Raw genomic sequence first — 22,091 nt, 5'->3', positions numbered from 1 at the left:
TTTTTTAACACTCTCGATTATCGACCACGGTAATGTCAGCTTTTTTACGATGAAAAAGCACATGCAAAAAAAAAAAAAAAAAATGGCAATGCCGCTATCAATTCTGGTGATGATGTTGCATTGCGAGACTTTTTTCGATTTGTACTTCAAAAATAAATCAACGAACTTGCAATCTATGCTTTTGCTTTATTTTATTTTTTTATATTAATGATCATATATCTGTAAAAAGATATATTTATTTGAAATTTAAAAACGAAAAGAAGATAAAAACAATTTATAATTATATGGTTAGTTTACCTTTAGGTGGTTGTAAATTCGTTTACAATAGTGTAATGAAATTGGTGTGTGCTTGTTCTGTGTGAATTGTTCTTGTGAAGATTATCATATGAATATCGAAATGATCACCTGGACACTAGATTGTCAAAAAAAAACATTGTAGCGTTGTTGCCGAAGTTTTGTTTATACTCGTCAACATTCTATTTAATCGGATTAATTTTTCTACTATATTTAAGTAGTATTCTATTTTACAATTCATATATATGATTTTGTCGTTGTATATTATATTACTACTGGACCAAAGTAATTTTTATAATACGCTTGGATTTACTGGCAGATAGCTGGTTATCAACAAGTGTCATGGTCAACCGGTTGGCAGTTGTATGGTCCACAAAATCATATAAAATTCCATGCCAAACAAGCACTCGATATCATTTTTGCTTGCTGGTCATTATTATTCACCACCATCATTATCATCCACATTTTATTAAATTTTGAATCAACCAAATTTCGCAGCCATAACTTAAATTTTCATAACTCATAATTTCTTAATTATTTCTATTTTTTCTATTTTTTTCCATTTTTCAAAGATGACCAAGAAAAACCAAATCCATTGGTTGCGACGCCATTTATTGCATTTGTTCGCATCGATCGACGCAGGATACGATTTGCATTTCATCCGGGACTACAAAGAATATGTCGATAAACTTGTAAAATTTGTGGAGATGTATGGAACGTCTTACGCAACGGAACACGACAAGTTCAAGGCCGTGCAAAAAAAGGTGGAAGCTTTGATAAACTCACCAGAAATTCCGTCACTGATCAAAGAATCGTTAAGATCCAAATTTGATCGTGCGAATGAACTTGCTGCGGATTTTTCAGAGGTAAATGCTTCAAGTTTTAATCATATGTCACTGCTTATAATTTTTTTTACTTAGTCAAAATCAAGAAGAAAACTTGACGAGAATAATTACATTGTGAAATCATTGCATGCCATCCAAAGAGGCGAAATCTCTTCGGCATATTGCTGCAGCAATGAATTTCGCGATTACATGCCATTATATCGACATATCGTTGCTGATCATGCGAATTTATATGTCGACGACAGTATTCCTCAGAATGAATCATCCGATTTATCACAGATTCAAGGCACTTCCCGGAATTATCCGATGGTGGATCAATCAACACGCTCTCGGGACATTCAAATGTTGAATGAAATCGAACCACCTATTTCTTTGGAACACTCGTACGCTTCTTTGGATGAACAATCCATTCCTTTGGATGAACAATCAATTTCTTCGGATGAACAATCCATTCATTCGGATGATGATGATGATGAATCCGAAAATTACGACGATGTAGATATGATTTATCTCGACGAAGAAGAACCATTTGAAGAAGAATCATTTGAAGAAGAACAATTTGAAGGCGATCCAATCGAATTTTTGATTGAGGTGAAAAATTCTTTGTCAGACTCGGAATATTCCACCTTTGAATTTTGGGTGAAAAAGATGATTGAAGGCCGACTTTTTTTTAATTTTAGTAGAGCGCTCATTCGAAACACTTTTCCCGGCTTGATTAGATCTATCCCATCGGCTAGTAATAATCTCAAGGATTATATTGATCGGATGTCTAATTCATCATACTTGCAAGATAAATTTGCTATGATGAATCCCAACTGCATCCAACCTGAGGAATATGAATCCACCGAATGATCGACCATATGTCAATCTTGTTACTTCATCACAAAATTTGGATATGGAATCGTCATATTGTTTCTATTCAATATGATTCATTTTTGTTTCATTGTTATATATTGATCTTCATACTTATAATTTTGATAAATAAAAGTTTTTTGTTTATTGAGATTCGTTGATTTATTCATATCTTCATTTTATAATATCGAAAATTCGTCCGTTTTATCAATTTGTGGCTTTTAATTTGAATTTGTATTTTTTATTTTATCTTATAATAATTTTTTTAATTTCCGGATTTATTCCGGAAATCAATAAAACAATCGTTTAATGAAACAATCAAAAAAAAATCGGGATACTATCGGATAAGTCGTTCACCACCTGATTTTTGTTATAGCGTATAGAGTATGGTTCATTTCTATGCTTCCAACATTGTTACTTTGGCTGTACAAATTTTCTCCCATTTTTTTTTGTAACTATTTTCTATGCTTCTTTACTTCTCAGTTTTGAGGGTGTTTCAATCATAATAAACACACTGAGCTCGGCTTGCTCACACACACACACTGACATAACAGCGTGTTTTGATTTTTTCTGTTTTTTTTTTTTTGTTAATCAAATTTCGATTTACCTCAAATTCATTTTTTTCATTCCAATTTTCATTCTAATCAAGAGAAATTATTTTAATTTTAAAATTAAAAAAAAAATTAAAATTAAAAATATTCATTTTTCGACATTCATTTTATAATTTTTTTCCAATTGTTCCAACGAATAATCGTTGGAAAATTTGCTAAATTGAATTTGTTTGGTATAATTTTTTTTTGCGACAGTGCTGCTCATTAAAAAAAAAACTTACCACAACGCCCTCCAGTATATTCGTTTGTAACTAAAGCACTCATTGTTTTTTTCAAATTCAATTTACAAAAAAAAATGCTCTACCTTGAAGATTATCTTGAAAGTATGTTTTGATTAATTTTTTTTTTGATATAAATAAATTTTTTTCTAATTACATACGAAAAAAAATCCATTATTATTAGTCATTGAAAATCTACCTCAAGAATTACGAGATAGATTTACCGAAATGAGAGAATTGGATCTTCTAGTCAACAGTAAGTGTTTGTATTTTTTTTTCATAAAATAAATTTGTAAAAAATATGATGATTTCCAGATGAAAAAGATAAACATGAAGAACGGCAACAACTTTTTTTCAGTCAACGTACTGCCGATTTACCGGAAGACATTCAGCGACAGGAATATTTGCAACTGAGACAGGTATGTTTTTTTTCTGTTTTAACACTATTATACTAATGTATATTTGTTTAGGATTTTGAAAAAATTATCGAATATTCATTTGAAAAATTTTCCATTGCCATCCAACTTGGTGAACTTATTGATAAATATTATCGACGATTAGAAATGGATCTACAAAAATTCAAACTTGAATTAGAAGCCGATAATGCCGGAATAACCGAAAGACTTGAGAAACGTAATTGAAATTTTTTTTTTTTGCTATTTATCATCGATAATAAATATTTAATGTTGTTGATTTTTCTAACAAAAAAAGGTATCTCTGAATCGGATAATGTCGTATCGACAAATTATAGCCGTGGAGAGAAACGTAAACATGCATCATTAATGACATTAAATACTGGATGTGGAAAATATAATAATAACAATGATAAAACCACGATGAATGATCAACGTTCATTGAATGGATATAATGTTGCAAAACAGAATAGAAATACAATGGCAAATGTGTCAACAACACAACAATCATCCTTTGATAATAATTGTCTTTCCAATTGGAATACGACAAAATCATCGGATAAATCGTCGGGTAATAATTTCAATACGAAAATAAATCTATCCGGACCTAGTGCCATTGCTGCAATTGCATCACAAGCTATTGTGCAAACATCACAATCCAATACTGTTGGAAGAAAAACTGCCAGCTTGAAAGCTAGCTATGAAGCAATCAATTCGAATACAGGATTATCCAATTTCTATCAATTCAATGCGAATCGTTCGAATGATGAAGAACGTAATGGTGGTGGTGGTGGTGGTATGGGTGATCAATCTGGACCAATAGATCGATTGAAAAGATCACGTATTAAACGAAATCGTACTAGTAATCAATTCAATAATAATAATTTAGATGCATCCAATAATAGCTCAGATCCTGGATCATCCGATGCAGCCAATGCTGATTACAACAATATGAATGAACCACGATATTGTTATTGTGATTCCGTTTCATATGGTGAAATGATTTTCTGTGAAAACAAAGAGGTAACATCCATTATTATCATTGATTATATGAATAAATCTTACATTTTTTTTTAAATTTACAGTGTCCATATCAATGGTTCCATTATGAATGTGTTGGCATCAAAGTACCACCGGATGGTAGCTGGTTCTGTCCAACATGTTTAAAAGATGTTAAAGAACGATACAGAAAAGATACTATTGCCAATTGATTATATTATATTGATGTCCATTTCCATCATCATCATCATCATCATTTGACTTTTCATTTTTTTTTCTCATAATTGATCCAAAAAAAAGTTAATCATTCAATTGTATGATGAGTGTATATGTCAACAAGAAAACATTCAGCCGCATATAGAGTTTGTTTGATTGATACATTTTTTCATTTCATTTTTTTTGTTATTTGAAAATAAACAATGTATATGCTTTACCATAATGATCATAATTTTAATTAATAAAAAAAAATCAATTTTGATTGTACATGTGACATTCATATAACATCATCATCATCATCATGGTTATTATGATTTTTGAATAAAAAAAAAATTAAACATTTGACAAATCACATTGAAAGTTGATAGAAAACGCCATCTTCATCTTCATCGTCATCGAAATTATTGTTTAATCCATCACTGGTTGTTGTATCATAATCGCTTGAACCATAGCCACTACGATAACTACCAGAATGGAATAAAGTATCATCAGAATCACTACAGGAATCTTCTTCATCCAAATCATTATCATTATCATCATCATCGTCGTCATCATCATCATCGCTATCTTCATCATCGCTAGCATCATCATCATCTTCATCTTCATCATCGGTTCTTTCTTCATCATCTTCATCACGTTTACGGCCAATTTCATATAATCTAATAACACTATCGGAAAAGTATGTTTCATTAATATTTTCAATTAATGCAATCATACGATCCTTTGAATCTATTGCCAATGAATTTATTGAACGTTTCACATCGATTGTAGCAATCGGTGAATAATCGTAACCATCGAATGTTCGAAATGATGATTGATGTGATATTTCATGAAAATGTTTATCTTCATCTTCATCATACAAAGCGAATATAACATCACCACGTTTACTAAATCGAACATGACTATCCGATAATGCCGTTACCGTTTTGAGTAATTTGAATGTTTTTATATCCCACTTTTTTTTAAACGAAACAAAACAAAATAATAAAACTAAGAGGATAAAACAAATAAATTTTCTATACTTACAATCTCTGAACTAGAGATAATTTCCTGTCCACTTGGATGAAATACACCATTGATTGAATCGTTGAATTTATCAAATTTATGTACAGGTGATTCTTTACGTACATCCCAGAGAACACCATCATTCAGTATAAGATAATCATCCGGATGAAATGTGCCAATATTTTGATTATATTTGTTGGAATAATTATCATCTTCAAATGTTCGTACCAATTGTGAACTATTCAAATCATATAACTATTGTTGTTGTTGTTAGAATATTGTTTCTTTCATATGAAAAATATCAAAACACTTACATGTGCTGCATAATGATGTGTTCCCAAAACTTTGTCCTGTGATGATTTACCAAACTCTACATGAGTATCATTAGGAAATGACATTCTGTATTCAAATCAATTGATCATCAAAATAATTAAGAATTCAATAATCAAAAAAAAAATTCACTTACTTTTCATCAAAATTATTTTCGTTAATCGACCATAGTATAGAGTTTTGTTGTTCCCATAAGGTAGTGGTTAATATTAATCTATTATCCTATTTTGAGGCAAAATATCAATTACATTATCCAATAAATCAAACCAAAAGAAACTTACCAGTGAAGGTTCGACATGAGTTATAGGTGTTTCATAACATCCGTAAGTATTCTCAATAGTACCATTATAATTGAACACATGTAAATCGCCATTGTCGTTTCCGGCATAAATCAAATCAGAATTGTGCTATGTATGTGTGTGTATATGGATATGGATAAATCATCATGATGAGTTCAGTTTCAAAAAAAACAGACAAATCTACTTACAGCGAAAGCACAATCTAAAAATACCGCTGGTTCTATACAACGAATATAACGACATGAACGAAAACGACTATAAATGTATTTACGATTCATTTTTGATCCATAACAACCACCATATGGTGGATAATATTGTCGACCAATCAAACGTGCAGCAATATTGAATGGAGCAACATTACGTTCACGTGGTTCAGGACAACGATGTGGTTTGAACAGATCAAATGGTGGACATGTCAACACTGGATTCTTACATAATGCATGTTGTTTACGAAGATATTCGATGACAATTGAATCTAATGATATTGTATTTGATTGTTGTGATAATGACTGTTGTTGTTGTTGAGGTTGTGTTTGCTGTAATTGTGGTTGAATGGTCATTTTTTCCTTTTTAATTGGCGAATTTAGAGAATTTCGTCGATGAACAACTTGATTACTGTTGTTTAATCGATTTCTATTCGTACGATTAATTCTAATTGGTATACCGGTATTGGTTGATGTTTCAAGTATATCATCTGAAGACTGTTTTATAGAAGTTGGTGATGAATTCATTGTCGATGCTGATGTTGATGTAACTGCCGATATTTGTCGTGACTAGAAAACAGAAAAAAATGATCATCAGATGGAATAAATTTAAAAAAAATCAAACAAACCACTCTAGGTGTAAATGTTTTTGTTGGTGTCAAAAATTTCAATGTATTTTTTATTTGATTATTGATGGCCGAATCGGATAAATCTGCTTCATTAGACAATATTTGTGCCGTTTTACTTAAACCTTTGGCAATCAAGTGATTATGAATCAATTTCAAAAGCTCTTTTTCATTGTAAACAATTCTTGTTTGGGTAATCACTTCGGCTTTATTAAGATTTCCAATGGATGTTTCCAATGTATTCGTAACCGGTGTACCAGTGATTCTTTCAATCAATTCAATACAAAATTTGCAAAATTTTAAATGTTCAGCACGTTTGTCTTGTAGAATTGGTTCTTTCATTAAGGCTGAAATTGTAATAAAAAAACAATTAAGGATGATAAAAAAATTTTTTTTTGTTAATTTCCAAAACAACATACTTTGAATCTGTCCATTAGTGAACAATGGTAATTTACAAATGACTTGACGTACATTTTCGCTTCGTGCTAATCCACACAATGCTTTACAACTCAATTTACGAATCGAATCAGCATCGGTGATCGGTGTTTTTGTCATAAGTAATGTAATCAACAACATGATACCATTATTGAAACGAACACAATTCCAAAGTTTATTAAGAACATCTTCACCATAACGTATTAATTTTTTCTTGCTTGCATTACCCATTGATGTTTTCGACATGGTCAAATCTGTCATCATACGACTCATAGGACCACAAACACAATTAATAATTATATTCAATGCTGAACGTTGACATTCTGGATCATTGATAAGTTCACCGGAAGCTGCCGATAAAATTATTCTCATACTAACAATAGGATGATCATCATCGAATGGAATTGATTCGGTAAGATTCAATTGAAATTTAGGCATCACCGTACATACGACAAGAACATCGAGAGCACTACGAACAGCATCAGATCTATTCAATAAACAAAACAATTAGAATTGTAATTAATCAATAAAAAAAAGACTTACTTTCCAGTAAAATTACAATCATACGACATACTAATGTATTGCATCAATAATTTAGCACCACCGTATTTGATCAATTTATCCACCGGTTCCCATTGACAACGTAATGATATTAGATGTAACATGGCATCAACATATTCCATGATTAAATCATAATCATAATTGATTGGTTTTTTTGCTGGAAAATTTATATTCATTAATCGTGAATAATTCTGATAATTTTCATTGTTGATATTTTGTTTGAAACATGTTTGTATCAATGATTGTGCTTTTAGTATTAAATGTGTTTCAAAATAACGTTTCAAGGCCACACAAATATGTTTGGCATATTGACGTTTAGTGAATATTTCTTCATCAGAATATGTAATATCTTTCGAGAATAGATCAATCATTGAAATCTAGAATAAAAAAAAATTATTTGGGAAAAACAATAACATATATACACAATACATACTTCATTGATAATTTTTCCGTAAACCATCTTGTTTATCAAAAAGTTCAACAATTTCTTGATACGAGAATGCTAAACTTAGAAAAACCATCGAATTTGTACGACTTGAATCATGTGATCTTTCAATCAGATATAATGAATAGGAAACAAGTTCATAACGGATCTCATATGGCAGTGAACAGATCTAAAAAATTCAAAAACAAATGAAAATGAAATTTCAATTTTAATTTCATAAACAAATTTACCTTTTCCATAACATCCTCATGATATCCAATGTTACTAAGACAGATGGAAACACCACAAGCAGCTAATGATTGTTTATAAACTTTCAACAGAGCTTGAATACCATCATTATTGACAAATTCAAGGGCAAATTTTTTATGACATATTAATGATGATAAATACTGGAAAACAAAATAGGAAATTAGTGGCAAAATTCTTTCGTAAAAAAAATGCATTACCTTTAATGATTCGAAAGCAAGCCGTACATCTGGATTTGTATCAAGATCAATATTTTCCAATATCAATGAAAGTGCATTATGTTCGTAAACATTGCTCAAAAATTCTTGATAACCACCAATGGAAGAAAGATATTGAAAAATGAAACGTTGACTTATTTCATTAGTTAATGGATATACTTTTGATGAACCAATCACATAGGTTTCCATTTCAGCCCAACTACTATTGGAACAATCATTTAATGGACTTGAAATTCGACGTCTTTTGGTGGCTGGTTCAAGATGATTATGATGATGATTTGGCGATAAAAGACGACAATCATTACTAATTGTGTTGACATTTTCATTAGATTTCTTTCTTTCTTCCATCAATGTTTTAAGTTTTTTCAACATTATTGGAATCAATTCTGCATTTTCCGATTTACAATATACACCGATATCTGCTTGTTCAATGGCTGCAGCCAAAAGACCTGTAGCATAAGATTGCAATGGTTCATCTTCATCTCGTGCCCATATGAAAAGTCGATCAATTAATCCAGTCTATAAAAAAAATGATGATAAAACATTTTTTTTCTATCTTCAAATTATAAACAAAATACACATACAGAATCCATGTTGAAAACAACTGATGTCTCAAGACCGGGTAGAATATCGATGGTTAACCGGCAAGCAACAATTTGTAAATCACGATTATCTCGATTCAACAAATATGAAGTGACAAGCTGAAATGAAATTTGTTTTAAAACAAAAACCATGAAAAAAATGAATCTTACTTTATCCATAAAATTATCATTTTTAAATAGATATTTCAATAATGGTCCCAAACTACATGTTGGTTTCGTACGACTTGGATGTCTATCATCCAATGGATCGGGATCCATTTTAAGATAGATTTCTGTTTCTTTTTCCAATAATTCGCATATTCTACATATGAAAAAACAATTAAAATTCACAATTTTTAAATCCAAAACATTTATTTACTTGGACAATTGTTCAATGACATTGTCGATTGAATCATCTTGAGCCCATTGTTCAAGATATTGCGTCATAGTTTCGGTGGTTTCCAACATTTTTCTTTCTATTTTTACTACACTATTTATATATGAAAGATGATATAAGATTTGGTGAATTGTTGTTTATGAAAAAAAGTTTCTGTTTAATTAAACAAATGAAATCAAGCGTGAAATTTAGTTGAACATTTTTGTATATTTTGTTAAAATTTCAATAAACTAACGAAAAATTACAGAGAATTGCAAACGAATTGTGGATCTATTGTGGACACATGGAAATTGTTCGAGAAAATTTTTTTTTTTTTTTTTTCTCTCTCAAAGCCATTCATGAAAACTATGCCACTGAAAACGTCATTTATGAACATGTTGATTTGGAGCGCGCCAAAAAAAAAAAAAAAAATTTTTCGTGAATGTAAACAAATCTGATCACGGGCCAAAGAAAAAAAAATGTCGAAAATTTTCATTTTACCAAAAACATCAATTGAATTGAATCGTATACGATTAAAACATCCGAAAAATCATCAAATAGAATGTGATTATTATTGTGATAATGAACAATTTTATGAGCTTAATATGAGAAAAAATTCTTATCATTCATGGTTTATGAATGATTGTCTAATTCAAGATGGAAACGTTTATATTATCACACCGATTGATCCTTTATTCTTGATGATTCCAATCATTGGATCAATGGACAAACAACAATCATCCAACAATTATTGTTCATTAATGGACATTATGGCCGATCAAAATTTAGATTCGACATCAATTGATTTGATTAATAAAATTTTTAATGATAAACTATTGAAATGTATAGCCGATGTAAAATCATTCGAATCTGAACTTTTCATACGATTTAACCGAGAAAGGACAATGAAATGGTTGTGTTTGAAATTTGAACAAATTAAAAAATCATTAGCCAAACATGGTTTCAAATCGAACACTACAGGAGGATTTACAATCAACAATTATGTGGCCGCTAGTAATTTGGTGTCAACCGACATCATTGATCAATGTAAGTGATTTTTTGCCACTTGAATATTAGTGTTTTTTGTTTGAATTTTTTCAATCGTTTTCAATGCATTCGAATTTCCACTCCAACTACGTCTTGCTACACCGTTTGTTACATCCCAAAACAAAATGTTGGCCGCTTTTTCTTCGGTCTCTGATCGGCCATCCAATACTAAACCAAAACCACAATTTTGTGCTTCACCAAAACCAACTCCTCCACCGTTATGTAAAGCAATCCATGTTGCACCACGTGTTGCATTACCCATGGCTGTCAATATGGCCATATCAGCTGTATATGCTGATCCATCATAAATGTTCGATGTTTCTCGATATGGACTATCTGCTCCACTAACATCATGATGATCACGTGAAATGACAATAGGCCGTGTAATTTTTCCATCACGAATTGCTTGATTAAATGCTCGAGCAATCGCTACTCTACCATCATGATTCGAATACAAAATTCGTGCCTGTGATCCTACCACCAATTGATGTTTATCAGCATTTTCAATCCATTTAATATTATCTTGATAATGTCTTTTCGATTCTTTGTCCAGATCAGGATCCATTGATAATTTTGTCATTATATCCAATGCAATACGGTCGCTAATTTGAAGATCTTTAGCGTTACCTGAAGTACAAATCCAACGAAATGGACCGAAACCTAGTGAAAAGACATCACCCATAATATCCTGGACATATGATGGATATTTGAATTTAATTCCATATGATGTTTCGGTTGGATTTAAATCAGCACCTGCTCTATATGCTTCCAATAGAAATGCATTACCATAATCCCAGAAATACATTCCTTGTTCAGCCAAATAATTGATAGCAGCCACTTGACGTACAAGACTTTTCTGGCATAATTTACGGAATTCTTCGGAATCATTTTCAAGCATTTGTTTCGCCTGTTCATATCCAATACCAGCTGGATAATATCCTCCGGTAAATGGACAATGACATGATGTTTGATCTGAACCTAATTCAATCAATAATTTTCCCGTTTTTCGATGATAATCAGCAAATTTTTCCCATAAATCAACAACATTTCCATGATAACCAATACTGACAATTTCATTGTCGTTTCTTGCTTTTTCAATTCGTTTGATCAAATTATTCAAATCGTTTTCCACTTCCATTAGCCATCCTTGTCTTTTACGTTTCATTAATGCTTCCAATGAAACTTCGGCAATAACACTAATACATCCAGCAATAACACCGGCTTTTGGTTGTGCACCACTCATTCCACCTAAACCAGATGATACAAATACTTTTCCCGAAAGTTGATCCGTGCCCAATTGATTACGTGCTGCATTCAAAATTGTAATCGTTGTACCATGAACAATACCTTGTGGTCCAATATAACAAAAACTTCCAGCTGTCATTTGTCCATACATAGTGACACCAAGAGCAAAATAACGATTATAAAGTTCTTTACTAGAATAATTAGCCACCATATTTCCATTGGAAATAAGTAATCGTGCACTTGATGATAAACTGGGAAACACGCCCAATGGATGGCCAGAACTTAGTACCATGGTTTGATTACATTCCAAACTGCTTAGAAATTTCATTGTCAACCAAAACTGGGCCCTGAATTTTAAGAAACAAGATTAATTTGAATTTCTTTTAATCAAAACAAAAAAAACGACATACCAATTGGAAAAAACTTGACCATTGCCACCATAACAGACCAATTCCTGTGGAAATTGGGCCACATCATTATCTAGATTATTCATAATCATCAACATTATAGCAGCTGCTTCTTGGCATTTAGCCGGATATAAATCAATTGGATATGCTCGGATCGGGAATTTTGGAATGAATCGATACATATAAATATGTCCATATTGATCCAATTCATTTCGGAATTCAACGGAAAGCAATGAATGTAAATGACATGGAAAATATCTTAATGCATTATCAATGGCCAATTGTTTATCATGATAATTATTTAGATTATGTAAACGATTTGGTGCATGTACAATATTCACATTACGTTTACCATCATATTCAGGCAATGGATCAATCGGTATTCCATGGCGAAGACATTCAAGTGAAAATTGATCCATTTGGATTTTTTTTTGCGTCCAGTGATTGAGTGAATGAATGAATGAATGAACGATTTTAAAGATTCGACATTGAAGGTTTTTTTATGGAGAAAAAATCAGCATCTGTTAAACTTGTTTTTTATTTTTTGTTTTGCTGATAACGTTATCAATTGAATTTTTTTTTTACTTTTCTGTTTTTTTCCATTCATTTTTACATTCACAGCTCAATACAATTCGATGGCTTTGCAGATTTTATCGGATTACATTGGCGATGATTATGAACGTGAATTACGTACTATACTTGGGTAATAATTATTTTACATGATGATATCATGTTCGGCTGATTTGTTGCATTCATTTTTCATTCGTTTAGAATCCCCGACATTAAACATCAGCAACAGCAGCAGCAACAACAACAACAAGACGAAGATATCAAGGACGAAAATAATGATAAAAAGGTTTGGTGTTTTTTTAGAGAGAAAAAAATTTTTATTTTTTTAAATTTTTTAAATTCCAAAAAAAAATAAGCGAAAACTTGATTCATCACCGGCAAAGAAAAAATCGAAACAACATGAGCAACGAAAAATGAATGATAAAAACAAGGTAATAATTGCAAATGTGGTTGCTGTAAATTGTTTTAAAGAAAATTTTTTTTTTCTTTTCTTCATTTATCACACACGCACGTTCATATATTAAATCGTCATCATTGGAAAAGAAACCAAAATTAACACATACACAACGAATGTTGAATAAAGTGGACAAATCTGGTATCAAAGATATTTCAAGCTATTTCAAGAAACATTGTTGAAACAATTATTGTACCAATGTTGTTGATTGACCATTATGAAAATTGATGTAAATTTTTGGTTCAATCAAATAATTAACATGTAGCTGTTTAAGATTTTTCAATTGATTCAATAAATCATAATGCATATTGACATCAGTATCGGGACAATGTGCCAGTACAAACGATAATATCCGTAATCGTTGATCAATGGTCAATAATGATTCAAATTCCAATTCTTTATTCATCATGCAACAAATTTGATAACATAATTTCCAACCAGATTTTCCATGTCCAAGATTACGATCCATAATTTGTATTGATAAATCATTTGCTGTTTTATAATCACCATTTTCAATTGCCTTTTCACCGATTATGTTCAATAATCGAGCTTCTTGTTCCTCGTCATCATTATCATCGGATGATTTGAACAAATTGAGAAGATGAATAATTTTTAAAATTTCATCAATTTTTGTATGTGCATTTCGAGCCGATGATAAAATCATTTCCAATAAATCTTGTTGGCCAATATTTTTGATTCGTATGGGTAGCCATTCTTTACCGGGAATTCTTGATTCAACAATTGTAATGCTTGAATAAAATTCAATTCATCATTTGTATCAAAATCATTTGGATCAATGGTGTGAATGAAATCCAAACACATTCGAGCATATTTGATCATCACATCATCGGGTTGTGAACCAGCATATTTCAGATAATCTTTAGCAACCTGTCGTAGAATTTGAATTCCTTTTTCTGTATTTAATTTTTTACTCCTGTTTCCACGGATGGATTCCATCATATCGATATGATTGAATGCCATTTGAATGAAATATTCATTATTTGACCACAATAAACAACGGACAGTGGTTTCAATCAATTCTTCATCACTAATAGATGTGAGATATTTTTTAATTAAATCTTTAAGATTCAAAAAAAATTGTTTCCATTCCAATGAATCGATAGTGGTTCGTTGTTTACAAAAATTATTCAACACTTTTTTCACAAACGATAATTGTTTTTCCGTCGTCGTGGTCGTTGTAGCCGAAATTTGAATCAATTCTTTAACCGTAATGGGTGTATTATTTTCACATAAAAATTCCACCATTGATAAATGAAAAGCAATTTCATCGGCTTCATCATTGATTCTATTGAATCGATCTAACCATTGATCATCATCATCATTATTTTGTTCAACATTCAACAAGTGTGCTTGATCACGTTCCGGTAGACATTCCATTAATTTGAATGCCAAATCAAGATCACTAACACGATCATATGATCGAATACATTCTAATGCCAATTCAATAAGATCACATGGATCATCAATAATTTTCAAATGACGTATTTCTTCTGTGGTTCGATTGACTATGGTATAGATTTCAAAAATTTTCAAACATTGTCCAAAATCCATCCGGGAAATGTTGAGAAAAAAATTCCGAAGTAATTCTTTTCTACTCACATTCACCAATTGTTTACGTTGACAATAGACGGTGATTTTTTCGAAAAATTTTTCAAATAAATTTCTAATGAATAGAATATTGTCATTTTTCTCGCCATTGAATAATAAATTCATTTTTTCATCGATGGATAAATTACGAAATTTTTCAAACGTTATTGTCAGGGTGAAATTCTCGTAAACAAACAATGAATAAAGATCAAGTTCAGAATATAAATCTTCCAATCGTGAAAGTTGACCATCGATACCAATACGTAACAGTTCTAATGAATAATCAATCAACATGGTAAGATCGAGGATAATCTGGGCACGATATTCAAACCATTCGGTTAGATATTTTTCATCAACAGGTTTATCACTTTTAAATTTTAATTGATCACTATTATTTGCATAGAATTTATTTTCATAATCATCATCATCGTCGATGTTTGTGATGGATAAAAAATCATCATCTGTAGCATTGGATAATGTTGAAATAGCCAATTCAATCAGATCTTTATAATTTGATGGTGGTAATGTTTCTGGTAGATTTGAAAGAATGACAAAAAAATGTGATGCCAATTTTCGGTGTTCATGAGCAAATAATACAGACAATGTTTCAATATCAGCTTGATGTGCATGTTCGATTGCCAATTGAAATGGATTTTTTTGGCGAAATTGGCGAAAAAATTCTTGATCAAAATTATCAACGAAATCATCGTTATCGTTACCAAATTTTGATTTCAATATTTTTTCATATAAATCTAATCGATTTAAATGAATCGATAATTTGGTTCGTATTTCATTGAAAACATTCGAATCTTCAGATTGTTGTTGTCGTTGTTGTTGTTGATGGTGGGCAATTAAATTGATACCAAATTGTAATAGATACCGTTGTACGGGCAATTGTCTCGGTATACAATCAATACATTGATTTATGATCCACATTTGATCATTAATTTTAGCTAGACATTCATCAATCAAATGAATACTTTTCTCATTATGTTGCCACATATTTTTATAGATTAAATCAATTTCGAGATCAAATTTTTTTGCCAATCTCATTGCTGTTTCATATTGTTTTGATTTAATCATACGAATATAAGTATCCTCAACGGTTTCATTTGCATTGATTAATCGGCTATCGTCGAAATTTTCCATCAATCCATCAATAATTGCTTTTGGTGGCCGTATTGGATCAATAAAACGTCCATCATTATCACGACGAATGAATGGTAATTTTAATAGATGAATAAAATAACTAATGTAAAACATGAAGGCAAAATAAATCTGACCAAACGCGTGGGAAAAAATATTGGTCGATCTTGTTGGATCCATTTTTTTTTCTTGGTCAAATGAATTATCACAAAATTCAACCGAGATTGACACGAGTATATTTAAAAAAAAAAAACAAAAACAAATCACTATTTACACCCATATGGGCACACTAATGATAAAATTGTCTGTAAAAATTTTTTTAATTAAAACTCAATAGATGGCAGTAGTTGAACGGTAATAAAAATCATCATCAATTTTCAATTGTTCTATCATCATCATTATCATCATCATCGATGATGATTATGATGGAAGAAAAAGAAAAAGACGAACAAAAGAAATGAAACGAAAAAAAACAAAAATAATTTTTCTCATTCAAAATACAAAAAAAAAAATGATCTTGAACAAGTCTCCATTTCCGTTTATCATTTGTAAAAATTATGATTATTACCATTATATAATTGTTTTGCCGATGATGATAATGATGATGACATTCAAATATGTAAATGAATGAAGAAAAAAAATGGCGGAAATTTTAAATTGAAATTTCATCATTTTTTTGTTTCCTTTTTCGTGATTTTACACCCAATTATTCTTTTGTTCAGGGGCCCAAAAAGCCAAAAAAAAAATGGATGGAAAACAAATGAAAATCAATTTTTTTCTTCTTTTTCTTTCCATTGTCTCATTCTCATTGTACCACAATGAGAATGTCTATTGATCAATTTTTGGATGTTATTAAGTGGCAAATGATAATGTGATAATTATTTCTCATTTATTCCGTTTTTGATGATGATGATGATGAGAAGAAGAAAAAAAAATTGAAATTTTCATTTCAATTTTTTTTCTGTTCATCCGCTTGTGAATTTCACTTGGACTTGATGTTATGTGGACGAAAAGAAAAAAATTGGCCATTTATCAATAATCAATCATTGAATGTGATGACAGGCTATACACACAGTCAACCAGGCAATCAGCTGTTATCTAAGATTTTTTTTTTTTAGTTTTATTTCGTTTCTGGTTGTCTTCTCGCTGCAATTCAAATCGATCTAATTTTCATTCGCCGTTGTTGTTGTTCGGTTTGATAATGAAAATTGTGGAAATGATGATGATGATGATGAGGAACAAAAAAAAAATTAATAAATCACCTGCATGGATATGAAATGAAAAAAAAACAGCAACAGCAACAGCAACACATCATGTGGGAAAATGAACATACGGAATTGAGGAATTTCATCGTCGTCGTCGTCGTCGTCGTCATCGTCTTATCAAAATCAATTGAATTTGTTTGTTTGTAGGCAATAATGAGTGCGAAAAAAAAATGGAAGAGAAAAAATTTTTGTCTGATTGATTTTTTGATTCATCGCAATCATCATCATCAAATCAGCAATGGAATTCAGAACAATAATGAGACACATCAAAAACAAAACAAAACAGAAAAAAAGAAAAAAAAATTTCATCGAGTTCAAATCAAGTTGGATTTTTTTTCGTTTCGTTTCGTTTTGTTTTGTTTTGTTTTCCAGCTATGGAATTTAAATTAATGAAAAAAAAAAAAAATGAAATGAAAATTTCATTTCATATCAATATAAAACAATAACCGAAGATTTGTTGAATAAACGAACGACATCAGCAATCAAAATTTCAGCTTTCAGCTGATGATGGTGATGATGAGGATGCTTGTCAGAAAATTCAACTTTTTTTTATGAGAAAATTTATTGATGAATGATGATGATGATGTGTGTGTGTGTGCCATTCATTTTGGTTGAAAGTTTTTGATTTGATTTAGTTTTTTTTTTTTTTTTTTTTTTGATTACAAAATGTTACAAAAACATTTTTTTTCTGTTCTGTTCGATTTGGAAATTATGTAATTCAATACAATATACAATACGACAACAGTAAATGGACACACACACACAAGCGAGACAGATAACCATCGGTTGACCAAAAAAAAAAGAGATCCAAAGGGTCAAATTTCTTATATGACCAGTGAAAGAGAGAGAGAGAGAGACTATCGTCGCCCCGGTGATTATAATCGATCATGATTACAATAAATTACAATAATAACAACAAAAATTCATCCGCTAATTGACTTGCTATCTCTCGTTTAGACAACCAACGTTGTCGTCGTCGTCGTCGTAGTAGACAATCAATTAGACACATTCTAAATTTCAAGTTCATTCATCTATATTTATTGCTGATTCTGGTGGTGGTTTGTTTTTTCTGTTTGTTGGTACAATAAAAAAAAAATTTCATTTTGGCAAATATTCAAAAATTTACATCATTTTTTTTCTTCTGTTTATTCATTCATTCGTTTGTCACATTATCATCATCTATCTATCTACTAATCAATTTGTCTGTTTGTTTGGCTGTTTGGCTGTTGAACGAACAAATTTTTCTTGTATTTGTTCCAAATTTTTTTTTTTTTTGAAGCTACCAATTTTATAATTAGTTTTTTTTCTCTTCACTCAACTAACAACTAACAACTTGCACTTGGATAAAAATTTGCTTTCAACACACACACTATGAAGCTATTAGACATATGGTTATTGGCTCCGAGACAACAACAACAACAACAACAACGACAATGACAACGACAACGACGACAAAGATTCAATTAGCCTGATTGAATGGATGATGAAAACGTACGTAACATACACACACACACACTCGACAAATTCGACAAACTTGATACACACAAGTTTCACGGATAGAATATTGATTACCACCTAACAATTGATAATCTAGTAGTGTGAACAAGAACAACAACAACAACAACAACACTGAAAAAAATATAAAATTCAATCATTCACAAATTGAATTTATTTTTTTTTCAGTGTTTTTTTCCCCGTTTCATATCGTTGACAAAAAATGTTGATCAGTGATTGAAAAAAAAAGAAACATTTGGTCATCTCATCACGTTCGTTTTGTTTTTGAGCATTTTCAAGAAAAAAAAAATTTTTTTCTCCAGTGCCAAATATTTTTATTTTTTTTTTGGCACATTTTAATGGCCGGAATAATCGAATTCAAATGAAATGAAATGATGAAAATGATCATTATCATCGTCAAAATGGTGATTGATGACTGATCAATCAACATTCATATCAATTTGAATTTGAATGGTGACCATTATATAATGGGTAAATGAAATGAATGAATGAATGAATGAATGAAATTCATCTTGAATCAAATCTAAACATTTTTAAAATTATCCATTTCTATATATTCATCATCATCATCATCAACAACAACAAGAAGAAAATTTTTGCTTGCATAAAATATTCATTTCAATCGATTGATGATGATGATGATGATGATTGGTCGATTTCGATTTGTCGAATTTTTTTTTTTTTTGATTTAAAATCAAATCCATATAGTGATGATGATGATGATGATGATGATAATCATGACAATCGGACATTGGCCATCAATGAATAATCATCATCATCATCGATGATGATCATCAACGATCAATTGTGTGTATGTGTGTGTGTGTTCAAAATAAAACGATTTTTTCGTTTGTTGTTGGTCGGTTGGTTGATAATCATCATCGATGATCATCATCTAACCATCATCACCGGCACCACCACCACCACCACCACGAAGAACGAATAAACAGAAAGAGAGAATCCAAAAATATCTATTCAGACTATCCAACCATCCATCCATCCATCCACAACACACACACAGACATAATCAAACTCATTAATGTTCGGGCGGCGACCTGTTTTTTTTTCTTTTTTTTCATTTGATTCAACAATAAAAAAAAATTGCAAAGAAAAGAAAAGAAAAATTTTTTTCCATTCAAATGATGATTATGATTTTTATTTTTTTCTTCTTCTTCATCATAAATGAAGTATATTACAATTATATTTAAAATGAGAATGTAGAATCACAGAATTTCCGATTAACCATTTTTTTCCTATTACTACTGCTCTTTGATTGGCCATTTTTTTTTTGGGGGGGGGAGGGTAAGAATAAGTGAAACGTGTTTTCTTCATCACAATATTCATCATTCTACTAATGATGATGATGATGATTATGACGATAATAGCTGGTTTTAGATTGAAATTTGTCCAAAAAAAAAAAAATGATAATTTTTTTTTGCTGCTGCTGCTGCCCAACCACTACGACAACTATGGATAGATGTTTTTTGATTCTGTAGAATCATCATTATCGATATATATATACTGACTAATCCCGATCGATATAATAATGAACACCGTGTGGTGGTACCGTGGCATCACGCCATTCAATTCTCATGAATAACAAATAACAAACAAACAGACAAACATAGACGTTTAATAGCGAAGGTCAAATGTCATAATATTTGTATGAAGTGTGCAAATGAAATGAAGGAATGATAGATTTTTTTGATTTATTCTTCTGTTTGTGTTTTGTTTTTTGTTTTGTTTCATAATCAATATTTTTTCTCGTTCATTTTTTTTCACTCAATTTATAGTGTGTGTTAATTGTGTAATTAATTAGACTCTCATTCTCTCTCTCTCTCTCACATTGCAGTTCTTAATTATGGTCACGATTTTAGAGCGGCGGAAAAAAATGTGTTGTTGTAAAGGTCCATAGGTGCATCAAACAAAAAAAATCAAATGAACAAAAAGGCTTGCCCATTAAATTGTTTCAAGGTAACGAAATTGAGAAAAAAAGACGAAAGCAAGCAAGCAAGCAACCACTCCTTTGTTGCCTAGGTATGGCGCGAAATGAATTCATTTTTTTTCGCGCGCCATATTTCTAAATAGCAAAGCGACCAGGATATGAATTTTTTTTTCGTTTTTTTTTTGTTTTATATTTGGTCGATTGAATGGATGAATGGATGGAAAAATAAAATTCATCGATTTTGCAGTAAATAGCGAAACGAAAATGGGAGAAAAAAAAATTTTTTTTCCTGGCTATAAATTGCGTTTGTCAACTCATTCATTCATTCATTCGGTAGGAAAACAACAAACAACAACGAAAATGCAGAAAAAATTCAAATTCCACATTCGATTCGATTCGATTCATACGCGTGCCATTCAATGACGATGATGATGATGATGATAATGATGACAACAACTCATCATCATCATCATCGAAATCATTGAACCAGGTGACGATAGACCGATTCGACAAACTAAAATTCAAGAGAGAAAAATTTATATAGAGAAGAAAAACTCGAACAAACTACTGCTGATCATCGTCATCATCTTCAAATTCATTTATTCTGGTAAAATGTATGTGCGGTATATGCAATTCAGCAACAACAACAACAACAACAACAACAATGGTAATCAAGATTTGCTTGAGTGCTCATCATCATCATCATCGTCATTATTTGGCTTTGATGATGATCAAAAAAAAAAAAAAATACACGAAACAAGAAATAATCTTTTTTCGTTCATTCAAACTTCTACACCAAGGTAAACATCCTTCATACACACACACACACACACACGCCATACGTATGGCAAACAAATTCAAGTTTGGCGAATTTTTTTTTCAATTCCATTTTGTCATTTTCTCCATTCATATGTGTGGTCTGTCAAATAGAACAGTAAAGAAAAAAAGTTTGAAAAAATTTTTTCATGTTGACAATCTGTGTGTGATGATGATGATGATGGTAAATGTACAGTTATTTTATCACATTAAATGCAATGATGATGATCACATGTATCATGGAAAAAAAATAGTCAATCAATCAATGGCTATCGATCAAACAAAATTATCGTTTTGTGG

General features: G+C 30.8%; 6 protein-coding genes across 7 annotated transcripts; 3 read left to right on the top strand and 3 right to left on the bottom strand.

The window, feature by feature from the left end:
- Positions 1–211: 211 nt before the first annotated feature.
- Positions 212–2,142, top strand: LOC124491436 (uncharacterized). 2 transcript variants are annotated; one of them, XM_047054071.2, is made up of 3 exons: positions 212–287; positions 867–1,160; positions 1,215–2,142. In XM_047054071.2, exons 1-3 carry the CDS (start codon positions 285–287, stop codon positions 1,989–1,991), a joined length of 1,074 nt encoding a protein of 357 aa, XP_046910027.2. In that variant the 5' UTR covers positions 212–284; the 3' UTR covers positions 1,992–2,142. The 2 variants fall into 2 exon arrangements, with proteins under 2 accessions (XP_046910027.2, XP_046910029.2); XM_047054073.2 differs by lacking the exon at positions 212–287 and adding an exon at positions 304–511.
- A 340-nt stretch (positions 2,143–2,482) lies between these two features.
- On the top strand, positions 2,483–4,714 carry LOC124493173 (inhibitor of growth protein 3). The gene is made up of 6 exons (XM_047056252.2): positions 2,483–2,925; positions 3,005–3,076; positions 3,136–3,239; positions 3,291–3,453; positions 3,532–4,256; positions 4,319–4,714. Exons 1-6 carry the CDS (start codon positions 2,898–2,900, stop codon positions 4,442–4,444), a joined length of 1,218 nt encoding a protein of 405 aa, XP_046912208.1. The 5' UTR covers positions 2,483–2,897; the 3' UTR covers positions 4,445–4,714.
- Positions 4,662–10,138, bottom strand: mahj (LisH and WD40 domain-containing protein mahjong). The gene is given in 16 exon segments (XM_047056231.2): positions 4,662–5,403; positions 5,475–5,708; positions 5,768–5,852; positions 5,920–6,005; positions 6,065–6,190; positions 6,271–6,855; positions 6,915–7,258; positions 7,331–7,833; positions 7,890–8,284; positions 8,341–8,358; positions 8,360–8,521; positions 8,583–8,741; positions 8,799–9,335; positions 9,401–9,517; positions 9,569–9,719; positions 9,777–10,138. Coding segments are annotated over 16 exon segments (4,197 nt in total). The 5' UTR covers positions 9,866–10,138; the 3' UTR covers positions 4,662–4,797.
- A 75-nt stretch (positions 10,139–10,213) lies between these two features.
- On the top strand, positions 10,214–14,534 carry LOC124493159 (ribonuclease H2 subunit B). Its single transcript, XM_047056236.2, has 5 exons — positions 10,214–10,820; positions 13,094–13,175; positions 13,244–13,328; positions 13,399–13,473; positions 13,586–14,534. Exons 1-5 carry the CDS (start codon positions 10,253–10,255, stop codon positions 13,676–13,678), a joined length of 903 nt encoding a protein of 300 aa, XP_046912192.1. The 5' UTR covers positions 10,214–10,252; the 3' UTR covers positions 13,679–14,534.
- On the bottom strand, positions 10,579–13,099 carry LOC124493158 (urocanate hydratase-like). The gene is made up of 2 exons (XM_047056233.2): positions 12,476–13,099; positions 10,579–12,412 (listed from the first exon to the last, which is right to left on the bottom strand). Exons 1-2 carry the CDS (start codon positions 12,889–12,891, stop codon positions 10,816–10,818), a joined length of 2,013 nt encoding a protein of 670 aa, XP_046912189.2. The 5' UTR covers positions 12,892–13,099; the 3' UTR covers positions 10,579–10,815.
- Positions 13,684–16,430, bottom strand: LOC124493157 (NBAS subunit of NRZ tethering complex). The gene is given in 2 exon segments (XM_047056232.2): positions 13,684–14,216; positions 14,219–16,430. Coding segments are annotated over 2 exon segments (2,745 nt in total).
- Positions 16,431–22,091: the final 5,661 nt, after the last annotated feature.

The sequence above is a fragment of the Dermatophagoides farinae genome, chromosome 1 (assembly GCF_024713945.1).
Source record: "Dermatophagoides farinae isolate YC_2012a chromosome 1, ASM2471394v1, whole genome shotgun sequence".
Lineage (NCBI taxonomy): Eukaryota > Metazoa > Arthropoda > Arachnida > Sarcoptiformes > Pyroglyphidae > Dermatophagoides > Dermatophagoides farinae.
The sequence above is the reverse complement of the archived record's forward strand: the minus strand, read 5'-3'. Positions and strand labels throughout refer to the sequence as shown.

What these genes read in the sequence shown, in the direction of transcription:
- LOC124493159 (XM_047056236.2), top strand. Translation starts at nt 10,253, where the DNA reads ATGTCGAAAATTTTCATTTTACCAAAAACATCAATTGAATTGAATCGT. An exon ending in GAATTACGTACTATACTTGG is followed by an intron (nt 13,176 to 13,243) that starts GTAATAATTATT and finishes TCATTCGTTTAG; the next exon opens with AATCCCCGACATTAAACATC. An exon ending in AAATGAATGATAAAAACAAG is followed by an intron (nt 13,474 to 13,585) that starts GTAATAATTGCA and finishes TCATTGGAAAAG; the next exon opens with AAACCAAAATTAACACATAC.
- LOC124491436 (XM_047054071.2), top strand. An exon ending in TTGCTGCGGATTTTTCAGAG is followed by an intron (nt 1,161 to 1,214) that starts GTAAATGCTTCA and finishes TTTTTTACTTAG; the next exon opens with TCAAAATCAAGAAGAAAACT.
- LOC124493173 (XM_047056252.2), top strand. Translation starts at nt 2,898, where the DNA reads ATGCTCTACCTTGAAGATTATCTTGAAA. An exon ending in ATTGGATCTTCTAGTCAACA is followed by an intron (nt 3,077 to 3,135) that starts GTAAGTGTTTGT and finishes GATGATTTCCAG; the next exon opens with ATGAAAAAGATAAACATGAA. An exon ending in TTTTCTGTGAAAACAAAGAG is followed by an intron (nt 4,257 to 4,318) that starts GTAACATCCATT and finishes TTAAATTTACAG; the next exon opens with TGTCCATATCAATGGTTCCA.
- LOC124493158 (XM_047056233.2), bottom strand. Translation starts at nt 12,891, where the DNA reads ATGGATCAATTTTCACTTGAATGTCTTCGCCATGGAATACCGATTGAT. An exon ending in GGTCAAGTTTTTTCCAATTG is followed by an intron (nt 12,413 to 12,475) that starts GTATGTCGTTTT and finishes CTTAAAATTCAG; the next exon opens with GGCCCAGTTTTGGTTGACAA.